Source organism: Eurosta solidaginis, chromosome 3 (genome assembly GCF_040869045.1).
Source record: "Eurosta solidaginis isolate ZX-2024a chromosome 3, ASM4086904v1, whole genome shotgun sequence".
Taxonomy (NCBI): domain Eukaryota; kingdom Metazoa; phylum Arthropoda; class Insecta; order Diptera; family Tephritidae; genus Eurosta; species Eurosta solidaginis.
In genome coordinates this window covers 236,821,253-236,841,711 of record NC_090321.1, presented here as the reverse complement: position 1 = coordinate 236,841,711, position 20,459 = coordinate 236,821,253, and the positions used below count along the sequence as shown (strand labels likewise).

General features: G+C 34.8%; 1 protein-coding gene across 16 annotated transcripts in view; it reads left to right on the top strand.

Annotated features, from left to right (window-relative positions):
* Positions 1–20,459, top strand: part of tor (tyrosine protein kinase receptor torso) — a 435,792-nt gene that overhangs the window by 299,428 nt on the left and 115,905 nt on the right. For all 16 annotated transcript variants that reach the window (XM_067775615.1, XM_067775614.1, XM_067775610.1 and 13 more), the window contains 3 exons: positions 3,373–3,610; positions 10,088–10,164; positions 17,818–17,989. In XM_067775615.1, the coding sequence (XP_067631716.1) occupies positions 3,373–3,610; positions 10,088–10,164; positions 17,818–17,989 (487 nt within the window). The remainder of the gene's footprint in view (positions 1–3,372; positions 3,611–10,087; positions 10,165–17,817; positions 17,990–20,459) is intronic.

The window sequence follows — 20,459 nt, the reverse complement described above, 5'->3', positions numbered from 1 at the left end:
CTGAACTATGCTCTAAGTATCAAGTGTCTAGCTCAACGGGAAGTTACCGAAAAATACTTTTCCGTGGGGCAAAAATTCGTATGGAAATGAGGGGACAAACATGAAAGCAACTTATATAAAGGTATAAATAATTAAAAATGCGTACAATTTGTCCCGAACGAACCGTAAAATGATTCAGTGGCATTTATTGTCAAGGGCGGATGGAACAATAGCATCTTCGCTGGGTGTTTCATTGCTGCTTCCGTTTAAGAGGACATAAAAGGCATCCCTCTACGGCATTTCCAGATGTAAATGGAAAGCGTTATATGGAAATGAGAATAGTCAATTGTAAATGCGAAAGCGTCATTTGGAAATGTCTCTCTGGCCCGCTCCTGAACATAACTACATATATACACATAAATGTAAACATTTATGAATGAACGAAATAGCACGTTGTTAATGTATTTGGCATGTGCCAGCAAAAAACCGCACACAAAGCCGTTATGTATTGTGTGGGTTGTTGACCTTATTTGAACAAAGCGTTCCAATCAATTAAATTCTAATGCGCGTTAGGCTGTATATAAATAATTAATTATTCTGGATAACAGAATTTGAAATGTTAACAAATATTTTTTATGCCTTGCAGGATAATGAAATGGTATATTAAGTTTGGTACGAATCTCAGAATTGAAAGTCTTTAAAGGAGAAGAGATAGACCCACCAGAAATGAACAGGATGAGGAGCTGAGCTGATTTAGCCATGCCCGTCTGTCCGTCTGTCTGTTTGTATGCAAATTAGTCCCTCAATTTTGGAGATATCTTGATAAAATTTGGTGAGCGATTATATTTAGGTGTCGGATTAGACATTTGTCGGAAACACCCGGATCGGACCACTATAGCATATATCCCACATATAATTCATTTTTCAGAAAAGAGGATTTTTGTCATATCTTCCTCAATTTATTAGGATGAAGTTTCAAATTTCACCAAATACTTACGTATATAGCATACCTTTTAACTGAGAAAATCATAGAGATCGGTCATATATATGGTATATATCCCATACAACCGATTGTTCAGATGAGAAACTTTTCGCAATTTCTACACAATTTTAACGACTAGAAGCTTCAAATTTCAGCAAATTCTTACTTATATTGGGTATAATTTTGTCTGAAACAAATAAGGAAGGCTAAGTTCGGGTGTAACCGAACATTACATACTCAGCTGATAGCTTTGGAGACAAAATAAGGGAAAATCACCATGTTAGAAAAATGAGCCTAGGGTAACCCTTGAATATGTTTGTATGACATGGGTATCAAATGGAAGGTATTAAAGCGTATTTTAAAAGGGAGTGGGCCATAGTTCCCACCTATTAGCGCCTTTTCGAGAAATCGCAGTAGAGGTGGACCAGAGGTGACTCTAGAATGTGTTTGGTACGATATGGGTATCAAATGAAAGATGGTAATGAATATTTTTAAAATGGAATGGGCCTTAGTTCTATAGGTAGACTCCTTTTCGAGATATCGACATAAAGGTGGACGAGGGGTGACTCTGGAATGTGTTTGTACTATATGGGTATCAAATGAAAGGTATTAATGAAGGATTTAAAAGGGAGTGGCCCTTCATTGTATATGTGAAGGCGTTTGCAAGTTATCGACCAAAATGTGGACCAGGATAATGCAGGACATCATCTGTCGGGTACCGCTAATTTATTTACATATGTAATACCACGAACAGTATTCCTGCCATGATTCCAAAGGCTTTTGCTTTCGCCCTGCAGAACTTTTTCATTTTCTTCTACTTAATATGGTAGGTGTCACACCCATTTTACAAAGTTTTTTCTAAAGTTATATTTTGCGTCAAAAAACCAATCCAATCGCAATGTTTCATCCCTTTTTTTCGTATTTGGTATAGAATTATGGCATTTTTTTAATTTTTTGAAATTGTTTATATCGAAAAAGTGGGCGTGGTCATAGTCGAATTTCGCCCATTTTTAATACCAAAATAAACTGAGTTCAGATAAATACGTGAACTAAGTTTAGTAAAGATATATCGGTTTTTGATCAAGTTATTGTGTTAACGGCCGAACGGAAAGACAGACGGTCGACTGTATATAAAAACTGGGCGTGGCTTCAACCGATTTCGCCAATTTTCACAGAAAACAGTTATCTTCATAGAAGCTATGCCCTTTCCAAATTTAAGAAGGATTGATGATTTTTTGTTCGACTTCTGGCATTTAAAGTATTCTAGACAAATTAAATGAAAAAAGGGCGGAGCCACGCCCATTTTAAAGTTTTCTTTTATTTTTGTATTTTGTTGCTGTTAATGGAGTTTAATGTTGACATAATTTACTTATATACTGTAAAGATATTAAATTTATTGTTAAAATTTGACTTTAAAATTTTTTTTAAATGTGGCGTGTTCGTCATCCGATTTTGCTAACTTTTATTTAGCGCACATATAGGAATAGGAGTAACGTTCCTGCCGAATTTCATCAAGATATCTTCAACGACTGCCAAATTACAGCTTGCAAAACTTGTAAATTACCTCCTATTAAAAGTGGGCGGTGCCACGCCCATTGTAAAAAATTTTACTAATTTTCTATTCTGCGTCATAAGGTCAACCCACCTACCAAGTTTCACTGCTTTTTCGATATCAAAAAAGTGGGCGTGGTTATAGTCCGAGCTCGTTCATTTTAAATAGCGATCTGAGATGAGTGACCAGAAACTTACATACCAAATTTCATTAAGATACCTCAAAATTTACTCAAGTTATCGTGTTCACGGGCAGACAGACGGACGGACGGAGATCGCTAAATGAATTGCTTTTTCCCCCAGATCATTTTGATATTTAGAAGTCTATATCTATCTCGATTAGTTTATGCCGTTACGGGGTACTGTTATGCGAACAAAATTAATATACTCTGTGAGCTCTGCTCAGCTGAATATAAAAATCATAGAGATTGGTATTTATATTATATACCCCATATAAACTGTCATTTCTGCCCCCTTTACTTACTTTTTAATTGAAGCGCTTTTTAGCTTCAAATTTCAACAAATACTTACGTTTACGTCATATATTGTTGAGATAAATGATTCATTGTCATAGCTATTTCATGCAGACCATAAAAAACGTGAAACTTTGCATCCTCACACAAACTACCTACCTATTTTTTATTTATCTTAAACATCACTTAAGTATGTACATCTGTTCACTATATATTTTATATCTTATACACCCGATTATTTGGATATTACCAATGGGATAAGATTATTGCTCAGCCCCATTCATGAAAGTTCCCGTCCTTACGTGTTTTTTATTAAAACATATCAAAATAATTCTGTTTAACTTCCATTGTTTGTTTTTTTTTTTTCTTTAAATATTTTTTGTCTAGTTCAACAACAATTTCTTCACAATAACTGATCTGCAAAACTCAACCACCTACAAAGTTTCGGCTGTGGCAGTTAATGCGAAACGTGAATATGCCATCGTTACGAGAGAACAAGAATTTTCAACATTGCCACGCGATTATACGCCCAGTTTAGTGACTGTAATGAAATTGAAGCGCTTTTTAGCAGACGAAATGGATGAAATGCATCTTATGGCGGAAATGAGTTGGCAACCCACCGAAGGTAAGAAATCAGAAAATCTAGTATTAGAAGTAGACTTAAAGAATGAATGAGCTATGCAAATAGAGAAGTTTTTTTAAATTAAATGAATGAAAATATTTGTTGAGAAAGCAAAATGTGGGTTAAGCTTTTATATTTGCTATTGAATAAAGTGAAAAAGAAAAATTTGTTTAAATTGAAGCTAAGCATGTATGTATGTATGTGTAAAACGAAAGTATGAAATATCTGTACACAACAGTAGAAATCATTATGAATGCGAACCAAAAAATTATTTATTTGTTTTACGTTTTTATACCCAGCTGTACTTGTATCTACACAGGGTATTATAACTTTGATTGGATAACGGTTGGTTGTACAGGTATAAAGGAATCGAGATAGATATAAACTTCCATATATCAAAATCGTCAGTATTGAAAAAAAATCTGATTGAGCCATGTCCGTCCGTCCGTCCGTTTGTCCGCTAACACAACTTGAGTAAATATTGAGATATCTTCACCAAATTTGGTGCACGAGCTATCTGGACCCAGAATAGATTGGTATTGAAAATGAGCGAAATCGGATGATAACCACGCCCACTTTTTATATATATAACATTTTGGAAAACACAAAAACCTGATTATTTAGTAATTAATACACCTAGAATGTTGAAATTGGACGCGTGGACTGATATTGACACTCTTGATAAAAATTTGAAAAAAAAAATTTTAAAATGGACGTGGCACCGCCCACTTGTGAGAAAATCAATTTTACAAATATTATTAACCATAAATCAAAAATCGTTAAACCTATCCTAACAAAATTCGACGGAGAGGTTGCCTTTACTATAAGGAATGATTTTAAGAAAAATTAACGAAATCGGTTAAGGACCGCGCCCACTTTTATATAAAAGATTTTTAAAACGGTCGTGGATGAATAAAATAAGCTATATCTTTGCAAAAAAGACCTTTATATCAATGGTATTTCATTTCCCAAGTGGATTTATAACAATAAATATTAAAAATTTCAAATTTAAAAAAATGGGCGTGGCACCGCCCCTTTTATGACTAAGCAATTTTCTATGTTTCGGAAGGCATAACTCGACGAAAAATTAACGGATCGTAATAAAATTTGGTACACAGATTTTCCCTATAGCAGAAAATATTTCTAGAAAAAAGGACAATATCGGTTAAAGATCACGCCCACTTTTATATAAAAGATTTTTAAGAGGGTCGTAGATGAAAATAATAAGCTATATCTTAGCGAAAAAGAGCTTTGTATCAATACAATTTCACTTTCTAAATTGAATTATAACATTAAATTGGAAAACACTAAAATTTTTGAAAATTGGTGTGGCACCGCCCCTTTTTTGTCTGAGAAATTTTCAATGTTTCGGGACCCATAACTCGAAGAAAAATTTACATATCGTAACAAAATTTTTCACACATATTTTCCTTATAGGAGGAAATTTAAAGTAAAGTAAAAATGGATAAGATTGGTTAAGGCCACGCCCACTTTTATATAAATGACTTTAAAAAGACAAAATAATAAGTTAAATCTTAGTGAAAATAGTTTTGTACCAATCGTATTTTGTGCCATTATAACAAAAAATGGGAAAAAGTTCAAATCTTGAAAAATGGGCGTGGCACTGCCCCTTTCTTGCAATGCATTTCCCAACGTTTCTGGAGCCATAACTCGACGAAAAATTTGGTGTTTAACGGGAAGTATTTTCAGTAAAAATGTACTAAATCTTTTAAATCGCCTTCTTTTATATAAACGATTTTGTAAAAGTGCGTAGATGCAGGTAATAAGCTATTTCTAGTAAAAGTTGGGAAATTTCGTTAATAACCCTGCCCTTTTTTGTAATAACGCTTTTTGGTACAATGGCACTTGTGTGTTTAGGTTTATTATTCTGTTATGTCTGTATTTTAAAATAAGCAGTAGGGAAATCCCCATATCTGAAGGAAAACTGCATTGTTACCCGCTCAAGGTCATTGGTGTTAGCCTCTGTATCCTTTTTGCTTCTTTTGAACGAAAATTAGTTCAGAATAGGACCATATGTATATGTATTATTGCGCAGACTAGTAACACTATTAGGCACACAAACAAACAACAACAGCATTTCAAGTGTACAGCTGTGTATGTAATGTACGGTTTTACCCGAACTTAGACTTCCTTACTTGTTCTTATCTATGTTTTGTCCTTTAAAAGCACTTTTAGCGATATCCGTAATATGTTTGAACAGCAAGTGGAAATACGAGTAATAAGTAGAAATTGTAGAAAGTATTTAATGACATCCGTTTCCTACCTGTGAAGAATTTAAAAACAATTTTTATCAAAATTTGATGAGGCCGTATGGTATAGTAAAAAATTGTAACCTATCGTTACAAAAAATGACCGCCAACAAATTTATTAGCGCCTATAAACATAATTAAAAAACGAACACCTAAAATGGGAATACATTTTCTTAAAAGAGTTTCTTTGAAATGAGGAAAGCATTTATGAGATGAGCAAGGCAAATCAAATAAGGTAGAAGTGACAACTGTGATATTTTCAACATTTCTTCGGGTACTATATATATATTTAATTGAAAACCGGGATCACGTATGCTTAATCCTCCAAAAAGGGTTGAAATACATAGACACAAATTTGTAGAGAACAATATATACATACATACTGTGAAGGTAATTGAGAAGTGCAGTCCTTGTTAGCCGAACAGAAGTCACAGAACCGATGAGTATTTGAGGGCTCGGAGAAGGTTCTTTGAGGTATATTTCTGCTCTATAGCTGCATTCAGGTTCACTAATTACATAGTTTAGGTAAAGGAGCAAAAAAAGCGAGGTCATGCACTGGTTGAGGATGTACTTGGGTTGGAGTTTGTCTATTTGCATCGCATTAAAATTTAAATAAAATCGTCGGAGTGGTTTCGGTATCTACAAGCTACATATGTGCATATAAGATAGTAAAAGATGACTTTCGTACCTTACGTCTGCGCAGCTCTATACAATGGCTCTTTATTTACGTATAGAGGCGGTGCATCGAGGAATACCTTTGGCCGTATAGACACTTGCGGCTGGCAAGTTGCAGGCACTGCACCGAGGGACAAATACGCCTTCTTAAAAGCACTTGTCTGGGCTTGGAAGTCAATGAAATCTTAAGAACTGAAATTCTTTTCGCAAATATGAGAAAAGCTGCATAATAACGTTGCGCCTCGTCAAAACTCGTACCCTTTAAGTGCCAAATGGCTGATTTGTCCTAGAAAACTCGGAAGACAGCACAATATATCAATGGAGCTTCTTTTATGATGTTCATATAAGAGCATTAATTCACCTCAGTTAGTGACAGAAAACCTGAGTGCCTTTATGAAATTTTTGGTTTTATATAGTAGTGACTGTGAATGTGAGTGGTTGGGGCGCAAAGTTTCAGGCCGTCTTGTTAAGATATTTAAAGAAATATCGCGCCAAATTAATTAATAAGTAGATAAGGACAGGGAACGATGCAGGTACAGAAAAAACAGAAAAATTGCAGTGGCTTATTTTTATCGGATTTCGTCAACTAAATTCTTTCTCTTTTTTTTTAAACGGTTGTATTTAGGTTGACTTGACAGGCTGCACGGCCAGCACGATTTTTGTAATTAAAATTTAAGTAACCTTCCGATAAGCTACAAGCTTGAAACTTGGAATATAGTTCAGAACCCAATGACAATGCAATAATAAGAAAAAATCGCCGCTAGGTGGCGCAAGGATCGAGATATTCACAAAAATCATATTTGTGGTCCGATTTCGCTGATATTTGGCACACATAATACATACAAGAATAGAAAGCGACCTATGAAAAGAAATCGCTGCTAGGTGGCGCATGGATCGAGATATTCACAAAAATCGTATTTGTGGTCCGATTTGGCTCATATTTGGAAATCATATTTGACATACAGAAATAGAAACCGCTTTAGTAAAAAAATTCACGCTAGGTGTCGCAACAATTGAGATATTCAAAAAACTCGTACTTGTCTGTCCGATTTGGCTCTTTGAACAAATATTATATACAGTCCGGTAGAAGTGACATCAAAATACTTTGGAGCACATAAGTTCAAATTTTGCTAGTGAAATTTCAGTATAGAAATTCTAGTCCCGTTAGAAGAGACGTCAAAATACTTTGGAGCACATAAGTTCAAATTTTGTTAGTGAAATTTTAGTAAAAAATTCATTTCCCGGTAGTAGTGACATCAAAATACTTTGAAGCACATAAGTTCAAATTTTGCTAGTGAAATTTCAGTATAATAAAATAAATAAAAAAAAAAAATTTTAAGTTAAACGGTTTTATTGAAATCAATACTTACATTAAGTAGTAATAATACTAAAAGATAGAAAATAATTAGGTAGGTCCTGGGTACTTGTCATCACCCTTCTCATCAATCTAGGGCGTTGATCAGATAATTAAATAAAAGCGTTGGGCGATTGAAATTTCTAAAAATGTGAAGCGTATCATAACCTGATTAAGGTTCAGTTGGTCTTACTTATGATTATCAACAGAAATTTGACGCGTCCAACGCTTTTATTTAATTGTCTGATCAACGCCCTACCTAGGACCTACATAATTATTTTCTATCTTTTAGTATTATTACTAATTAATGTAAGTATTGTTTTCAATGAAACCGTTTAACTTAAAATTTTTTTTAAATTATTTTATTGTTTTCAGCATATATTTAGGCTGGGTGAGAGTTTTTCTAAATTTTAGGTACCTAAACTAATATTCCACTGGAACTTTCCAGCACTGCAATAATTTAGGAAAAACCTGTCAAACTGTGCGAGTTGATTTGAAAACCTAAACTGTTTATTTCTGCTAAGAAAATAATAACAATACGGGAAATTTGGTATTTTTTATGCGTTTCAGAGGTCAATTAGGGTCCGCGGTAAGTATTGGGATAGGTACTCAGGATATCAGTTAAAGAAAATGCAGTGGATCCGTTTTATAAGGCTTCTTTTCGGACATAGTGGAGCACGTGCACAATGACCTTTTCCACAATCTCGAATTCAATACTGTGATGTTGGTACGCCTCCAATAACTTATTTAGGCCAATTAGGCACTTGGCTGCCAAATATGTTCAGATTGTGGTCCATATTTGAGAAATATTTTGTCGCCAACATCAGCTTGAACAAAATTGAGCTCACAAACGATCGGACCTTAATCGCAGCAGGGACCATCGCTCTATGATCTATGATTTATTTAAAATGAATGGACAAGAGCCATTTATTTGCATATACAATATTGAAAAATCAATATTTTTGTTTTTGAAATTTGACATTTGAATTTAGGTTGACAAGTATATATTTTTATTTAGCACTGCTTTATCGACAGTTTCCAGTGATTTTGGTTTTTTCTCTATTTAGGTAGAAATTTTGGTCAACTCGCACACAGCCTTAATTGCCGACACAAGCTCATATTGCTTTATACAATTTTCCTTTTTGTTATTGTTATTAGAGAAAATTAACAAAATATGCGCATGGCAATTGTTGCTAGGACTTGTTTCTGAATTTCACTTCCTCATCAGCTAGCCTTTTGGGTGATCAGGTTTAAATTCGAGCTCATCTACACTCATGCTGGTGTTGAGACATCTGCCTCTATTCAACCAATCATTTAAATTTACTACTGCATGCTTTGCAATTTGTCTCTAAGTATTGTCTTATTGTTGCTATACCTTTTATACACAATTTGGTACTTACATATGTATATATTCTATGTTTTTAAGCCCAAATTGTGGAGAATATTTTTAGGATCGTTCAACAGAACTTGTTAAGTGATTGTTAGCAATGCTCTCGCTGTTCGCGGTTATATTAATATTATTTATACCAATTACAGAGACAGGCTCATATCAAGACCCATCACCCGAAAAGCTAGCTGATGAAGAAGTGAAATTTAGAAACATGTCCTTGTAACAAACGCCATGCGGAATTTTCAATAAATTTTTTACTGAAACTATGCACAGCAATCTCAAAAACATTTTCGAAAAAATCGAGAAAGTTTTACAAAAATATCGGCCCTTTAATATAGAGTTCTGTGAATTTTTTGATTATGCAGTTTTGCAGCTAAGTCAATTTTAGTTCAACGAAGTACAAAGTATAGGTCTATAAAATTTTGCGCTGTTTTTTTTATGGAAAATAATCTAAAATACCTTTGGAAAGAAAGTTGTCAAACGAATTTTGAGCGACCTATAAGTTGTACTTTTTTTGACGAAAATTTATTGTACTTCAAGACTGCATACGCAAAAAAAAAAAACATTGAGCCCCAACAAGTAGCTCGATTTTTTTTTCTCAAACTTTCGAATATTTTGAAATATCGAAAATAAAAATCAAAAATTCAACTGACGAAACTTGGTAAAAAGTGGCCACTGATATTATTCTGTTATCCTCTATATATATATACTTATACATAAACAAAAAAGATGCATGTGAGCTTTCTGATTCTAATTAGTTTCAATCTAAACACATTTTATTTCATTTACAGACAAAACATGTCATTACAATATACTCTATTTCGATGAAAATCAAGGATCTGATATGACACCTATAGAAATAAGAAATGTAAGTATTGTAAATTGTAGTACTAAATTTATTTATGGACGCCATAAAGACGTCCTGATAGGTGACGTTCAAAACCAATTAATCAAGCTACCAGTTTTCTCTTCTGAAGTGTGTTTTAAATTTACTGCCATACGAAGGGCGCATATATTTATTTTGTATATGGTAGAAAATCTGATATAACCTTCTAAGAAAAAGTTGTCAAAAGTCAACGCAAATTTTGAGATCCCAATAACTTGTACTTTGTTAGACTAAAAATGATTACGCTACAAAACTGCATGCCCAAAAGCTTCTGAAAACTTTAAATAAAAAATTCTATATTTATATATGGACCAATTTCTGATATTTGTGTTTGCTGGGTTGAGCACATATGGTCAAAAATTTATACACAGTTGTTGGTGTTTTCCCGACGCGTTTCGACGTTCTGTTTTCTCACGTCATCTTCTGGGGATTTCTTTAATGCTAAATATGTAAAAATAATATACATATTAACATTTGATACTTTTTTCTAACAATAAACAGGAAACTAACACTTCACACAAATTTTTTTTTTCTTCTACTTACATTAATTATATTACAATTAAATTATAAATTTCACTTTATTTTAAACAAACATAAAGAGTTGGCACTTGCACTTTTTTGTTTACTAAGATTTGCATCTCTGAATAACAGCTGAGTAGACGCTGTTGATGTTGTCAAAGTCTTCTTTAAAATTTAGTGTGTTGTGTATTTGTTGTTGTATTCTTATGCTTTCTAGAGACATTCTCGTTTTTTCTCTTTTTTCAATATCTAATATTTCGACATTTGAGAAGTCCGCTATATGGTTGCTCTTTGTTAAGTGATGAGCTAAACCGGTGTTCGTTTTTTTGTTTGCTGCGTCTTTTTGGTGTTCTTTGATACGTATACCCAGTTGTCGTTTAGTTGTTCCAATATAACATTTTCCACATTTATCATCATCGCGCCCATGAATTTATACACCACATCATTTTGTTGATCTTTTGGAATTGGATCTTTGATTTTAGTAAAAATATAATTATTTTTACATATTTAGCATTAAAGAAATCCCCAGAAGATGACGTGAGAAAAAAGAACGTCGAAACGCGTCGGGAAAACAACAACAACTGTGTTTTAATTTTTTGACCATATGTGCTCAACCCAGCAAACACAAAAAATTCTAAATTTTATAAAAATGCCGTTGCTATTTCCGCGTTCACGGCTATATTTATTATTATTATTATTTATTTATTTCAAAGTACACTAAGACTTGGAGTCTTGAAGCATCCATATGACTTAATGCATTTTATTGGAATAGGTAGAGAATTCCACAATTTCACAGCACTAACAAAGAATAATCTAGAAGCCGCTACTGTGTTATGCCTGGACGATCAGAGACTTTTGCAATTTTCGCATTTTATTATAAAAACAAGTAAGGAAGGTTAAGTTCGGGTGTCACCGAACATTACATACTCAGTTGAGAGCTATGGTGACAACATAAGGGAAAATAACCATGTAGGAAAATGAACCGAGGGAAACCCTGGAATGTGTTTGTATGACATGTGTATCAAATGAAAGGCATTAAAGAGTATTTTATGAGGGAGTGGGCCATAGTTCTATAGGTGGACGTCATTTAGGGATATAGCCATAAAGGTGGATCAGGGTTGACTCTAAAATGCGTTTGTACGATATGGGTATCAAATGAAAGGTATTAATGAGTATTTTAAAAGGGCGTGGACCTAAGTTCTATAGATGGACACCTTTTCGAGATATCGCCGTAAAGATGGACCAGGGGTGACTCTAGAATGCGTTTGTACGATATGGGTATCAAATGAAAGGTGTTAATGAGCATTTTAAAAGGGAATAATCCTTAGTTCCATAGGTGGACGCCGTTTCCAGATATCGCCATAAAGGTGGACCAGGGGTGACCCTAGAATTTGTTTGCGCAATATGGGTATCAAACGAAAGGAGTTAATGAGTATTTTAAGAGGGAATGGGCCTTAGTTCTATAGGTGGACGCATTTTCGAGGTATCGCAATAAAGGTGGACCAGGGGTGACTCTAGACTTTGTTTGTACGATATGGGTATCAAATGAAAGGTGTTAATGAGTATTTTTAAAAGGGAGTGGGCCTTCGTTTTATAGGTGTTCGCCTTTTCGAGATATCGCCATAAAGGTGGACCAGGGGTGACTTTAGAATTTGTTTGTATGATATGGGTATCAAATGAAAGCTGTTAATGATTATTTTAAAAGGGCGTGGGGCTTAGTTCTATAGGTGGAACCCTTTTCGAGATATCGCCATAAAGGTGGACCAGGGGTGACTCTAGAATTCGTTTGTGCAATATGGGTATCAAACGAAAGGAGTTAATGAGTATTTTAAGAGGGAGTGGGCCTTAGTTCTATAGGTGGACGCCGTTTCGAGATATCGCCATAAAGGTGGGCCAGGGGTGACTCTAGAATTCGTTTGTGCAATATGGGTATCAAACGAAAGGAGTTAATGCGTATTTTAAGAGGGAGTGGGCCTTAGTTCTATAGGTGGACGCATTTTCGAGGTATCGCAATAAAGGTGGACCAGGGGTGACTCTAGACTTTGTTTGTACGATATGGGTATCAAATGAAAGGTGTTAATGAGTATTTTTAAAAGGGAGTGGGCCTTGGTTTTATAGGTGTTCGCCTTTTCGAGATATCGCCATAAAGGTGGACCAGGGGTGACTTTAGAATTTGTTTGTATGATATGGATATCAAATGAAAGGTGTTAATGATTATTTTAAAAGGGCGTGGGGCTTAGTTCTATAGGTGGACCCCTTTTCGAGATATCGCCATAAAGGTGGACCAGGGGTGACTCTAGAATTCGTTTGTGCAATATGGGTATCAAACGAAAGGAGTTAATAAGTATTTTAAGAGGGAGTGGGCCTTAGTTCTATAGGTGGACGCCTTTTCGAGATATCGCCATAAAGATGGACCAGGTTTGACTCTAGAATGCGTTTGTACGATATGGGTATCAAATGAAAGGTGTTAATGAGTATTTTAAAAGGGAGTAATCCTTAGTTCCATAGGTGGACGCCGTTTCGAGATATCGCCATAAAGGTGGGCCAGGGGTGACTCTAGAATTCGTTTGTGCAATATGGGTATCAAACGAAAGGAGTTAATGAGTATTTTAAGAGGGAGTAGGCCTTTCTGGACCAGGGGTGACTCTAGACTTTGTTTGTACGGTATGGGTATCAAATGAAAGGTGTTAATGAGTATTTTTAAAAGGGAGTGGGCCTTCGTTCTATAGGTGTTCGCCTTTTCGAAATATCGCCATAAAGGTGGACCAGGGGTGACTCTAGAATGAGTTTGTACGATATTTGTTTTTATCAAATTAAAGGTATTAATGAGAGTTTTAAAAGGGAGTAGTGGTAGTTGTATATGTGAAGGCGTTTTCCAGATATCGACCAAAATGTGGACCAGGGTGACCCAGAACATCATCTGTTGGATACCGCTAATTTATTTATATATGTAATACCTGCCAAGATTTTAAGGGTTTTTTATTTCGCACTGCAGAACATTTTCATTTTCTTCTACTTAATATGGTAGGTGTCACAACCATCTTATAAATTTTTTCTAAAGTTAAATTTCGCGTCAATAAAACAATCCAATTACCTTACCATATTTCATCCCTTTTTTCGTATTTGGTATAGAATTATGGCATTTTTTTCATTTTTCGTAATTTTCGATATCGAAAAAGTGGGCGTGGTCATAGTCGGATTTCGTTCATTTTTCATACCAAGATAAAGTGAGTTCAGATAAGTACGAGAACTGAGTTTAGTAAAGATATATCGATTTTTGCTCAGGTTATCGTGTTAACGGCCATGCGGAAGGACAGACGGACCACTGTGTTTAAAAACTGGGCGTGACATCAACCGATTTCGCCCATTTTCACAGAAAACAGTTAACGCCATAAAATCTATGCCCCTACCAAATTTCAAAAGGATTGGTTAATTTTTGTTCGACTTATGGCGTTAAAAGTATCCTAGACAAATTAAATGAAAAAGGGCGGAGCCACGCCCATTTTTAAATTTTCTTTTATTTTTGTATTTTGTTGCACCATATCATTACTGGAGTTGAATCTTGACATAATTTACTTATATACTGTAAATATATTAAATTTTTTGTTAAAATTTTACTTTAAAAAAATTTTTTTTTTAAAAGTGGGCGTGGTCCTTCTCCGATTTTGCTAATTTTTATTAAGCGTACATATAGTAATAAGAGTAACGTTCTGCCAAATTTCATCATGATTTCTTCAACGACTGCCAAATTACAGCTTGCAAAACTTTTAAATTACCTTCTTTTAAAAGTGGGCGGTGCCACGCCCATTGTCCAAAATTTTACTAATTTTCTATTTCTCGTCATAAGTTCAACTCATCTACCAAGTTTCGTCGCTTTATCGGTCTTTTGTAATGAATTATCGCACTTTTTCGGTTTTTCGAAATTTTCGATATCGAAAAAGTGGGCGTGGTTATAGTCCGATATCGGTCATTTTAAATATCGATCTGAGATGTGTGCTCAGGAACCTACATACCAAATTTCATCAAGATACCTCAAAATTTACTCAAGTTATCGTGTTAACGGACGGACGGACGGACATGGCTCAATCAAATTTTTTTTCGATCCTGATTATTTTGATATATGGAAGTCTATATCTATCTCGATTCCTTTATATATGTACAACCAACCGTTATCCAATCAAACTTAATATACTCTGTGAGATCTGCTCAACTGAGTATAATAAGTATATATTAACATATCGATTTACTTACTACTTAATTGGAGTTTAACAACAAGGCGCGCCTGTCGCTTCTTCTCTCTGCCAATTGGCGCCAATTGGTTACACCAAGGGAGTTTAAATAGTTTTCCACCTGGTCGTTCCAGCGGAGTGGGGCCGCCCTCTTCCTCTGCTTCCATAGGCGGGTTCCGATAGAAACACTTTCTTAGCCGGAGCGTCGTCTTTCATTCGCATAACATGACCTAGCCAGCGTAGCCGTTGCGTTCTAATTCGCTGGACTACGTTGATGTCTGCTCATACGGTTCATCATTAAATCTTCTTCGGTACTCGCCATCGCCAACGCGTAAAGGTCCATAAATCTTTCGAAGAACTTTTCTCGTGAACACTCTCAGAGCCGCTTCATCTAATGTTGTCATGGTCCATGCTTCTGCACCATACGCCACTGCAGTTTGCTTAATTTATTATTGCTTTCTTTGCATGGTCTTCGGCAACCCAACTAAGAAAGCGTACCTATGCTCCATATCCATGACTTTCGGCATCACAATAGAATTAAATGTCTAGCATACAATTTTGGGAGATAGCCTCATGTTTTGCCATAGATTCGAGTGCAGGCGAAGAAAGCTCTATTAAAAACCAGCCAATTGCCACAAACGTATTCACACCTCATGAAAAGATGGCTGCCAGTGCGTATACGTGACATTTTTTTTTTATTATTTGCTATAAGAGTTGCATATTAGACTGGGTCGATTTATCAACCGATATCGCGCCATCGATTTTTCGATAGGATTTGGGCTCAGGAAAAAAATTCCACTACGCATACTCAAAAAAATAACTTTCGAGCCTGCGAAAATAATTTTCGACCAAAACACTCTCCAAAACCCAAAAAAATATATCTTTTTTTCAAAAAACTGGTATTTCCAATGTTTTTACAACAGTTTTTTGAAATAATAAAAATATTTTTTGGGTTTTAGGGAGTGTTTTGGTCTAAAAATTGACCCTTTCGTAATTTTTTTTTCGCAGGCTCGAAAATTATTTTTTTGGGTATGCGTAGTGGAACTTTTTATAGCATATACACAACCACACAAATGAACTGTTGTGATCCCTGGTAAATCATTTTCGATATAATATCGCATGCTAAAACTAACAAAGATATTAAGGTCGTATATTAGTCCTAGGCAGCTAACCAATCAAAATTATTTTCTGTTAAGATACGACATGCAATGCTTCTATTTGGACCTACCTAATTATTTTCTAGCTTTTAGTGTTACCATTACTTAATGTAAGTGCTGTTTTCAATAAAACCGTTTACCTTAAAATTTTTTTTTTAATTATTTTATTTTCAAGTTTTTAGTCTTTATTTAATTGCCTATTATTTTTCATTCTATTAAGTTCATTTAGTGACTCATTATTACAAGGACTCTTTCCGGACAATTTGTTACAATTTAAGTCCTCAATACATAATCCGTCCAAAGACTTTACTCGACTCAGCGCCACGTATGCTTGTCCCTCCTCGAACTACAAAGTATTTTGATGTTACTTCTACCGGACTGTATGTATTATGTGTTCCAAATATGAGCCAAATCGCACCACAAATACGATTTTTTGAAATATTTCGATCCATGCGGCACCTATCGCTGTTTTTTTCTTATTATTGCATTGTCATCGAGTTCTGAACTGTATTCCAAGTTACAAACTTGTAGCTTATCGGAAAGTTACTTAAATTTTAATTACAAAATTCGTAAACAAAGGCCGGCCGGTTTCTACACAGAGTCAAGCTAAATAAATCCATTTAAAAAGCATCCTCATGAGCAACTTCTAACTTATAGGGCTTAAAAAGTACAGTATTACTTTTACACAAAGTTTCAACAGCCTTTGTAGCAACACTAATTCAAAAATGCAAACAAGCATATATGTATGTATATATGTATACCAGCAAGCCTTGTTTAAATATGATACGCACTTACTAACGTGCTTAATTGGCGCCTAACCCTTTATATGTTTATGGCCGTACAAAAAGGCCATCCAGTCGCTTCTTCGCTGATTAAACTAGCGCCAATTGGTCACACCAAAGGAATTTGAAATGTTTTCAACTTGGACTTTTCAGTGGTGGAGTGGTAACCGCTCTCTTCCTCTTCCCACGATAAGTGACTTGTATAGCATAAATTTCGTTTGCTGAGAGTGGACTTTACTTTTCAATTACCTACCTAGTCCAAATTAGCATTTATTGGCAAGAGTGATTCCTCGCTGAATTTCAGTTGTTGTTTGTGATATTGTTGGTTTCCAAGTAAACGAAGTCTTTTACTATTTCGAGATTATGGCACCCAACAGTGGCGTGGTTGCCAAAGCGCAAATGCGCTGACTCTTTGCTCGATGACAGCAGTTACTTTGTTTTGTCCTTAATCACTATTAATATTATTACTCCCTAATTCTGGCTGAGCTGATATTGTTGCTCAATGTCATTTTTCGCGGCCGTACAGATTTTGCGAGCAAAACAAATACAGACACATAGGCAACTTTTTTTCATACTGTCGAAGACGGCTTTAAAATCGACGAAAAGGTAATTTGTGTCAATTATTTTTTCGCGGATTTTTTTCCAAGATTCAGCGCATTGGGAAAATCTGGTCGATGGTGGATTTATAGCTCTGAACCCGCACTGATACGGTCCAATCAGCCGATTCACGGTCGCCTTCAATCTTTCGCAGAATACACTTGACAGGACCTTATATGCGATATGTTGAAGGCTGATTTCTAAAGGCTGCTAGCTGGCGCAATTTGCAGTATCCTCGTTTTTGTAAACTGAGCACTTAGTATGTGTTAAATAGTGTCTTTAAAACTTTTGTATGTACGTACTTTCCTCAAACTTTTAATCATTCTCTTTTTTTCAATTTCATGAAAACAGCCGCGACAGTTATATACATTTACCTTGGAAAATTTAACTTTTTCGGCCGTGTATAAAATTTGGATACGCGCTAAAAACACAAACAATGCAGCAAAGGAAAGTGAGATGAATTCGTTCAAAATAGAAACGCCATCATGTGCAGTGTGGTACAACTATAACTTTAATATTTGCCGTAAGTTAATAAAGCCAAAAATACATACACATACATACACACATATATAGGTATGTATATTGACTTTTCCTTATTAAGGCTCATTATTAAATGAAGTTCTTTTGCGATGCGTTCTTTCGAACAATATTCAGTTGAGTATTCACTTTGCATGGCGGTAAAGAAAAATATACTGAACTTTTAAGTTGGATTATTAAGAAATTAATTACGTACGCCAGAATAGTAACTTTATATGAATTAAAATTATATATAATTATATGTATGTTGGGAGAAAATTGACTAAGACGAAATTAGTTTCATCAAGAAGCAGGCTGTTTGGTAGCTATAAATAACATTAGTTGCTTTTTTTTGCAAGCGGGCTTAAAAAAAACAATTCAAATTAGCTAACTAGTTTCATCATGTCGGAACCATACAGTTGGTAGAAGTTTATCAGCTAATTGCACTGAAAGAAAAAGACTGCTAAAATCAACCGAAATACGGGTCAATTCAACCGAAATTTCTGTCAATTTGTATCCATCGCAACAAGATGTTGAATCAACTGCGCACAAATCGTTGATCCGTAGTTGACCGTTTTAGTGGTCAAATGAACAAAAAAAGTTGTTGCGACAGCTTTTTATGAAAGTACTTATGTTGCCATATAAATAAATAAATGTAAGGCGTGATAACCTCCGAAGAGATTTTAAGCCGAACTTCTCTTTGAATTTGCGTGGTGCTCCTTTTTAATTTTTCTTACAAATTGGCGGGACGGCACCTATGTGTTTTATGCCGACTCCGAACGGCATCTGCAATGCATATGAGTTTTCACTGAGAGCATTTCATGGCAGAAATACACTCGGAGTGTTTGCCGAACAGAACATTAGGGGGACTCATGATAGCATATAAACTTATAAGGTGTAAAATTATATCCATTTACACAAGCGGTTATATGAACGCACCTGGTAATACTCTTGATAAACTTGATTGTTTTTCAGCTGTATTATTTCCAAAAAAATTTTTTTGATTGTTATACAAATTAAAAAATACCAAGATTAAGTGAAAAATCAAAACTAAAACGCCTTTACTTGCTGATGTTGGAGATTTTTGATGAAAATGCCGTCTGTAATGTCTGCAAGGTTGCATTCCTTTGAGTTTACCGCGTTTACACAATGAAATGTGCGCGTAAATTTATACAAATTGTGTAAATGATTTTTCATACAAAATTTGACAGCTCCTGTGTAAACTAGATAAATTTATACGTTTACACACTTTATAAGGTATTTATACGGTTACATGAGTCCCCCTATTTTTCTTCTAATTGAAAGAGCTTGTTTCTAAAATTTTGATGTTGCTTTGCCCGGGGTGTGAACCCAGGTTCTTCGGTGTGGTAGGCGGAGCACGCTACCATCACACCACGGCGGCCGCCATATAAATACGTAAATATGTGAATACATAATTACGCATGCTTGCTACACATACATACATATGAATATAGAAATGAAAATAATAGTAACAAAACTGATTCTCAATTCTTTCAGCTGCAGCTCAGCTCATTCTCAATTTCTTCTCTCGCATGTAGTTGCCACACTTGATTGTTTCGAACAAAACTTGTAGTATAAATGTTTGACGTAACATTTTAAAAAGGTAACTTGTAAGTTATAGAAAAGTAAAGAATCAAATCACAGGAAGGTAATTCACCACTGGAGTAACTTTACATGTAATTCGGCAAGTTTAGTTTTCGTAACACTTTAAGTTGAAACGATTCCAAAACAACTCAAACTTTTATTTTGTCGGAAACATCAACATTAAAAAAGGATGTTTTTTTATTATCTTATAAGATTCGTTCGCGTGAGTGAAAATTCATAAAAACTTGAACAAAATGTTACTAACTTTGGAAAAATCCTGTTCGTTGCATTCGCTTGGACGAGAAGTTGCAAAATTGTACCCGATAAATAGGTGTCCCGGTATCTCATAATTTTTTGCACAGTAAATTCAAAAAAAAATTTTTTCTTTTTGTATTGATAACTGAAAAACTAGTTTTTTGTTGTTTTCCCATTTTGTGTGTTTTTTCGATTTGATGGTTTTCTTATTATTATTATTTTTTTTTAACAAGTGGCACCATCGTCATAAGTACAAAGTAGAGAGCGCATTGAGCGTAAAATTCTCTTTGAAATTTGCTCATGTATTGACAGTTGATCGCCGTTGAAATGACCATTGAGATCAGTTGTGTTAACAGAAAAATCAGTTCGGTTGATTAAGATCTGTCAATTTTACAAAATTTTGTTAACTTAAGAGCGACAATTTCTCTTCTGTTGAAATGACTAAACTAATTTGTTCACTTGACAAAGAACTCGGTCGAATTAACCATAATTATATCAATTTTACCGAATCTCCGTTAAGTCAAGAACAACAGAACCGATTTGTTGATTTTACTAGCACCATTTCTTTCAGGGTGGTAATTTTTTTAGCTGCTTTGACATTTCTACTTCTGGCGGAG